General features: G+C 30.1%; 1 protein-coding gene across 1 annotated transcript; it reads left to right on the forward strand.

Moving 5' to 3' along the window:
- Positions 1-3609: 3609 nt before the first annotated feature.
- LOC101499684 (rhomboid-like protein 11, chloroplastic) lies at positions 3610-6796 on the forward strand. Its single transcript, XM_012715214.3, has 7 exons — positions 3610-3915; positions 4137-4264; positions 5178-5263; positions 5426-5466; positions 5560-5726; positions 5815-5877; positions 6455-6796. The coding sequence occupies exons 1-7, from the start codon at positions 3723-3725 to the stop codon at positions 6614-6616; spliced, it is 840 nt and encodes a 279-aa protein (XP_012570668.1). The 5' UTR covers positions 3610-3722; the 3' UTR covers positions 6617-6796.
- Positions 6797-8647: the final 1851 nt, after the last annotated feature.

Below are 8647 nucleotides of genomic sequence, written 5' to 3' on the forward strand. Positions count from 1 at the left end.
TAATTGATTTTATTTAATTTTTTAAAGTAGTAAAAAAGTAATTGTATATATTATCTCCGAAAGAAATTAATGAAATTGATTTTTAACAAGTTTTTTATTATTTTTTTATTTCTTTGAAGAGAAGCCTATTTTTTTTTTATCATTTCAATATTTGGAATAAACTTTTTCCTTATATATTGTAATTTCTATATATTGGAAGCATTGACTGAAATGGGTAAAATAGTCCATTAAGTAAATGAGTTTTTTATTCCTTTTTTGTCCCTTGAAAAAAAAGTAATTGATTTTTTCTATGTATTGCAAGCATAAATCATTGACTGAATTGAGTAAATAGTTTATTTGACTGAATTAAATACATACTGACTTCTATTTTGTCTAGCAAATTTTTCAATCTTATTATATAATAGTTAATATTATTTTATCATTTTATATATTTTTTTAAATATTCTTCCTGAAAAATACATAATATACTCCCTGCCCATTATTTTGCTGTGCATCACACAAACCAAATAAAGATATTTTGTTTACTCTATGTTTTACCAAAATTATATTTTAACTTGAATTTATGTTCTTCTATATTGTGAGATGGTATTGTTAATTTAAAATGTGATTTATTTGCATTGAAAAGTTTCTTTTATATATATATATATATATATATATATATATATATATATTATATATTGTTAAAGAAAATAATTGTGTTGTCAATATAAAATAATTTTATATTGACATTCAATTGAATTATGTACTTTTTTATATTCCACCATCTTACTCTACTTTTATGATAAAACATAGCAAAATGAATAACTTTCATGTCAATATAAAATAGGTAAAACTAATTTACACTCACAGTCTAACATAATTAAACTATTACTATTATTTAGGAAATCAATGTTCTATTTGCAAATTTATAAGCCCTAGATTTTCAAATTAAAAAAAATTGTAATAACATCTTTAAATTTTTTAATATTTAAAATTAGGTTGTGAAATTGAAAAGGTTCCAATTAAGTCTCTAAACTTCTCCAAAAAAAAAAAAGAATTAGAAGTAAAATTAAATTATTGTGAATACAAAGGATACTCATAACTCATTAGAATAGTTTCAAAGTCATACGATTTATAAAAAAGACAATCTGTTATACCACTAATATGAATAAATAAAATTTCAACTTCATTTCTTCCATAAATTTTTAACTCTTAACTATTCTTAACATATTAACCACCTTCTCATTGAAAACAATACCATTTATTTTAAACCAAATACACTAAGTAGTTGTTAAGTAAATTAAATGAGATAGTTTCTTAGCAAAGAGTCATGTTTATCAATAGGATAAATCTTGTCGAGTTTTTTCATCAAACTCACGACTTCAGTATTCTCTAAATCATTCATGTTTTTATTCAACTTAAATTTCTATTTCCATAAACTATTATGATAGTCATTAACTTTAAAATTATTTGTAATCAAGTTATTGGATTTATGAATTTAATTACAAATTATAAATTATTTTAAAATGAAGAACTTGATTTAATTTTTTTTAGTTCAATGGTTTAACTACTAATTATTGAGATGTTTAGGAATTTAATTATAAATTTTCTTAATTAAAAAATCTACTTAAAAAATCTCAAAAAGTCTTATGAGGACAACTCAATTAGTAGTTATAATAATATTGATATGTAGAAATTTGTCCGAGAGTAACGTGTAAATCACTATGATTATCACAAATTAAGGTAGGAGTTCATACATAGTGGACACAAAGCTTTTCTCGAAGATAGACAAACCAATGGACCTCACACATGGTTGATGCTAAGGCTCTATATTCAACTTCGATAGGAGAATAAGTATTTGTTACTTATTTCTTCGATCTCCAATTGAATAATGAAGAGCAAAAAAAAAAAGCAATAATTTAAAATAGATTTATCTTGTATTTAAAGGTGTTTGCGGGTTGATATTGTTCGGTTTTGATTAAATCTAAAGTTCAAACCAATCAAAAGTATTTGGTTGAGTTTTGTTTGGATTTACATGTTTTTTGAATAAAATTCAAACCAAATAAAACTGATGTATAACATATTGAGTTGACCGAATTACAACACAAAATAATTATGTCTAAAATATTAGATTAAAATTTGAAACTTAAAATAGCGAGAACTAAAAAGAAAGTATGATTTTTATAATTCTAATATCTAAATTTGCCCTTAACTATATATATACCAGTATATTATCATAATTTGTATCTGTACTCAAAAGTCCAAAAGATTACATCTCCAAAAGTCAGTCTCAAATCACACTCAAGAGGTCAAGACAATACTTTTTTTATTACATCAACACAATATACAATATATAAGGATGCTTAAATCTTTAATCCCAAATGCAGTGTCTAAAGCTACCTTGATAGATGAAAATTCAATGGAACAACTAACAAAACATCATCTATATAGATAGCCAATGCAATAAAAGAAGAATACGAGATATGTCATGGATAAGGTGGAAGACGTGTCTAGATCAAAATTATATTATATTAAATTTTATTTTAAATATATTATCGTTATTTGAATTTTTGTGTGTGAAAAGTTAGTTGTTATAAACGATAAATATTTGGGTCCTTATCATCTATATGAGGTCTAAGTCCATTAATGTTTTTCAAACTTATTGATATTCATGTTGCTCAAAATAAAATGAGGTTTTTGGTTGAAATTTGTATCTCAAAGCTACAATTTTGGTTCATGAATAACTTCTACTTGTTTAATTTATTTTGGGTTTCTAGGTATGGTATATGCATTAAACTGAAAAATTAAAATCCAAATACCCATAAATTGAAAGAATCTCTCATGAGTTTGTATAAAATATGTTGTTGTTATTATCTATCTATTATCATTTCAAAACGTTTTTGTTTGTATTAATTTCTTTCAAATCTATAAAAAGATGAAATGGATTTTCGAATTCAATTTATAAATTTGAAGCATATATCTAAGAACATAGAGAATGAGATGAATTTGTCATTTTTTAACTATAATTGAGATTTTAGATATTTTCTTTTATCAAAATTGTCAAACGTCTCATTTTTTCTTAAACAATTTCTGAATTTAAAACTCATAAATATTGATGAATTTGAAAAACATTAACAAAATTAAACGAAAAATTGATAAAAAAGATAACGGTGTAAATATCTCAAAACTAAAATGACGTTTTAAAAACAATTTTCAAAGAATTACATTTAAATTTTATAAGATCGCATATTAAAGAATTACTTTTAAATTTTTTAATTATATAATCAAACTTTATTTCTAGTCAACATTAGATTATATCAATTGAAGTGTCATAAGAGCAATCACAATTCAACCTTAGATTAATCAAGTGCAATCACATTATAGTGTAACGAACCAAATCAAACCAAAAGAAAACTCGAGTTACTGAATTCAACTCATTAAATCAACCCAAACATTGTTATAATCAACTCCATGTTGTTATTGTGTCACGCAGTTTGAACGCTGAACTGTTCGATTTTGATCAAAAGTCTAAGAATATTTCACATAATAAATCTAACTGTGATTTAAACTGTACGATCTAAAATCAACGACCGAGATCACCTACCGGATGAAATTACGTGTAACTGATACCAAATCCAATCCAAATTCCAATAACATTGGTTTGGCGGTGGAAAGCGCAACGCAATCAATCAAACTTCCTCCTCTTCCATTATTACATTGATTGATTTCGAAGGGAAGAAGAAATGGCACAAGTTGTTGCAGTTGCAGCAGCGTTCAAATTCAACTCTTCAATTTGCAAACCTACTCACCACCACTCCTTCTTCTCTCCACCTCCCACCTTCAAAATCAAACACCCTCCCAATCCACGTCTTTCTCACCATTCCCTCTTTATGCTTCCTTCTCCTTCTCTCACTTCATGCAATACCAACAAATCAGGTACTAAACTACATCTCCACCATTAAACAAATTTCTAAACTAACTAACTAACTAATCACAACCGTCTTTTAACTAATTCACTTACAACAACCACTACCAACTAACGTAACTGTTGTGTTTTGTTTCTGGCATTTTATCGAACACCTTGCGTGTTGTGTAAGAGTAAAAAAAATCTTCTCTCGTTTATCTTATCTCATTATGTTTCGGGTTGGTTTGGTTAGATATGATATCACAGTTGGAAATGGGGAAACCGGAGAAGCATGAGAGGGAACAGGAGAAACGAGTCAACGGGATATTCTGGATCATACTCCTCAACATTGGAATATTCGTGGCTGACCAGTTTTTTCAGGTACTTATATACTTTGCTTTTGCATTTCTCAATTAACTTATGTGTATGCTTGCTTATCAAAATATAAAAAAATCTTACGTGTATGCTTATTTATGGGTAACTTAACTGGTTTAGGGCTAAATGTTTATTCCTAAAAGGATCAGCTGGTGATGATAAAAAAAAAAAAAAAAAACACATGTATAGTCTTCATAGCCATTGGGAAAATTTGAGTGAATTATTAATTTAGTCTTTAACTTTTTGGGGTTGGACTAGTTAACAAAATTGCAAATGATTCATGAAATTAAAAATTTTCGATCACATTAGTCCATTTACAACAATTTCAGACAGACATTTAATTGATTGACCCAAAAGACTAATGTGATTGACTAAGTTGAGGATTTTCAATTTTATAGATTTAGAATTTCGTTAATTTTAATTACTAAATTGTTCGAATCTTACAATTTAAAAGACTACATTTACGATTAACTTTTATATTTGTAACCATTAATGTAAGACTCGTGAAACATATATAGACCATCCAAATAAACGTAATACTTTCAAACTCACTTTTCACCAGTGTTGTCAATTGCGAGCAGTTGGATCAAATTATCCTATGCTTTATTGGTATAGCGCCACTATAGCCGCTATTTGACAATATTTTATAGTAAAGAGCGTATTGCGGAACAATAACAATTTGTTCAAATTCTGCTACGCTACAGTGCTGCTATAGATGCTATTTAAAAATACTTCTTTTCACTTTTGAACTATAATTCCCCATAAAAATCAATTATTTTTAACTTTTTCTTTCAAAATAAATTCTATCCACATAAATTCTTTCAAAATCAAACAGACTCTAGAGTGAACTTACACTATGATTTTGTTCCCATTTAAGTATTTCCTTATGATGAATGGTTTTACATCACTTCTTCTGTAGGTTGATGGCATCAAGGCTTTATATTTGTTTCATAACAGGCCTGATTGGTTCCAGTTTCTCACAGCAACATTTTGTCATGCTAATTGGTGAGTTCACTCTTCTTTCATTTCAATATTTTTATTAAAAAATTGCATTGCACTGGAACAGGATTGGAAACTTTTTTTTTTATTCATTTTATATTTTTGGGTTTGTGAACGGTTTTCTCATTATCTCGTTTTACAATCTGATGAATGCTTTCACTTGTTCAGGAAACATCTTTCTAGCAACCTTTTCTTCTTATACATTTTTGGTAAGGCTGTGACAGGGTCTCTCTTCTATCTACGATGTGACTTGTCATCAGATTGAAGCATGAACATTTGTTATATCGTTGCTTTCGCAACAGGAAAGCTTGTTGAAGAAGAGGGAGGAAGCTTTGCTTTGTGGCTTTCTTACATTCTTACTGGTGTTGGAGCAAACCTTGTTTCCTGGCTGGTTTTACCAAGAAGCACAGTCTCAGTTGGAGCTTCTGGTGCTGTTTTTGGGTTATTTACTATCAGCGTCCTTGTGAAGGTACCTGGAATTGTATTCTGATATTTTTTATTCTTTGATTTCCAATTGTTCATCCAAGTTCTTACACTTTTGGTTGAGCTTGATTTAGATGTCCTGGGATTGGAGGAAGATCCTTGAAGTGCTTATATTGGGTCAGTTTGTTATTGAGAGGGTAAGCACGAGCAACAAATTTTTTTTTTTTTTTGCCCTATAAAGCAATGATTGCAGAACTTTGCAAAAGTTACTATGATGAAAATAACCTTTCAGATTTGCATCTTTTATAGATATAATGGAATTCTAATCCTGTAAATTTCACGGGTGTACTTTGTCGGCTAAAATGCGGTTATAATCATTTCCAGGTCATAGTCATTGTATTGAGACTCAATGGGTGAGATAACAATAAAATACGTACTATGAACCCGTTAGAGAACCTTAACTATTGATTTTTCAATTAATGGTCACGACCCTGCACTTTAATTAACCTCTAAGGCGAACCCTTCACTTAAAATGTTTTAAATACAACATTATGTTGTTTGTTTTTGTATGTTTTGTCCAGTATCATGATGTGTGACTCATGCTGCAGAAATGACTTGCAATATATTATGATGTCTTTCATTTTTTATACTGATCATTTAATTATTTACTTGTTTAAAAAGTCCAATCTTTTGGACTAGTTATTTGGGTTATGCTTGAACAACTAGGAGCATCAGTGTCCTTTATAATTGATCTGGTCTTTGCGAGTGTAATAGGTTATGGAAGCAGCTCAAGCTTCAACATCATTACCAGGAACCATTCGTGGAGGCTACTCATTGCAAAATGTCAATCATATTGCACATCTTTCTGGTGCTCTTGTTGGTGTTCTCTTGGTTTGGCTTCTTAGCAAAGTTCCTTCCGATTCTTCAGACCGATAATCCACTTTGGAATTGTTGAATGGCTGCGATTATTTATAGAGGAGAATCATGCTACTTATTTAAATTTTATACAGTGATTGTATATTTAACAATGAAATGTAATCATCTGAGATGAGGTTCACTTCCTCAACTGCATATAAATGTAGATGTAATATTGTGGAAATAGCATTTCTCACCCCACCCAATATGTTGCAGTAGAGGGTTGTACATGGGTTGGTTCGGGTCAAATCGTTTATTTTCGTTTAGGATTGGGTTGGGTTGAGTCCTGGTTTACTTAAGTTATTTTTCTTTTTAAATTCACATTTTTGGCGAACAAAGTTATCTTATCATATTTTTTTTCAAAAACATAATATAACATATTTTTATGGTAAAGATATGGTTTTTGTATTTCTTGTGTGTCTCAAATAAGATCATACATCTTTTATTTATAATGAGGTTACAATAATTACATTCAAATATTAGGTTGTACAATCAAGGAATTATAAAATCATACTTTGAGTTCTAACACTCCTCCTTAAATAGAAATATATATATCATATGCACTAAGTTTGTTACACATAGATTCAACTCGAGGACCCATAAGTGACTTAGTGTACATGTAAGCTAATTGATCATTTGAATCAATAAAATTTGTTGTGATTTATCCGAAAAGAACTTTTTTACAAAATGACAGTCGATTTCTATGTGCTTTATTCTCTCATGGAAGATCGAATTGGAAGCGATATGAATTGCAGTTTGGTTATCACAAATTAGTTTTATTATGTTGATATCTTTTAACTTGAGTTGCTTGAGTAGCTGTTTTACGTTGATATCCCTTATCTTGTGACTATGTTTTGATTCTTGCTCTGCCACATTATCAAATTACCTCCAATGAGGACACAATACTCAGAAGTGGATCTTCTATCTAATGGTGATCGTGCCCAATCAGCATTAGAGTAGCCAACAACTTCGGTGTTACATTTGTCTGGTGCACTCTTGATATACCTAAGAATATGAATCACAACATTCCAGTAATATCTACCAAGATCTTGCAATGGCTCCCCCTAACTCGATAGGAGCTTGATGTTGGGATCCATAGGAGTATCATGTGCGTGACAATCAAGCATGCATGTTTCTTCAAGTATATCAAAGGCATATTTCCATTGAGTAATTGCAATGCTTGTCTTAGATTGAGCAACCTCTATTCTCAAAATATATTTTAGCGGCCCCAAATCTTTAGTTTGAAAGTTTTGAGACAAATGTTGTTTGAGCTGATGAATGCCAACCTGGTCGTTACCTGTGATGATGATGTCATTAACATAGACAAGCAGGTAAATGCAAGTGGTTGATGAAGAATGCAAGAAGAAAACAAAGTAATTAACTTCACATTTAGTCATACCATACTCCTAGAGCACGGTGCGAAACCTCACAAACCAGGCACGAGGAGATTGTTTCAGGCCATATAGAGATCAACGTAATCGACATACCAAATGAGAGGTACCATTAACAGTGAAGCCTTGTGGTTGTGCCATATACACTTCATCTTGTAACTCAACATGCACGAAGGCATTTTTTATGTCCAATTGATGGAGAGGTCAGTGATGAATAACAGCTATGGCAGGAAAAATTTAGATGGATACGATTTTGGAAATGGGAGAAAATGTATCCCCATAGTCAAGGTCAAAGATTGTGTGTATCCTTTTGCCACAAGACGAGCTTTTAAGCTATCAATCTTTCCATCGAGCTCAACTTTGACTATATAGACCCAACGATACCCCACTGTGGTTTTGCCATTAGGTAAAGGTACCAGATCTCATGTCACATTGGAGTGCAAAACAATCATATCATCTATCATTGCATGTCACCAATTAGGATTAGACACAGTTTCACCTTTTAGTTTTCAGAATAGACACATAATCCAAGGAATCCACATAATCATAATAAGATGTAGATAATTGATTATAATTCAAATGACAAGAATAAATAGGATTAGGATTTTGAGATGACTTGTTATCTTGAGGAGCGGGTGCTAGACGGAGCCTCCGTTGATAG

The sequence above is a fragment of the Cicer arietinum genome, chromosome 4 (genome assembly GCF_000331145.2).
Source record: "Cicer arietinum cultivar CDC Frontier isolate Library 1 chromosome 4, Cicar.CDCFrontier_v2.0, whole genome shotgun sequence".
NCBI classification, from domain to species: domain Eukaryota; kingdom Viridiplantae; phylum Streptophyta; class Magnoliopsida; order Fabales; family Fabaceae; genus Cicer; species Cicer arietinum.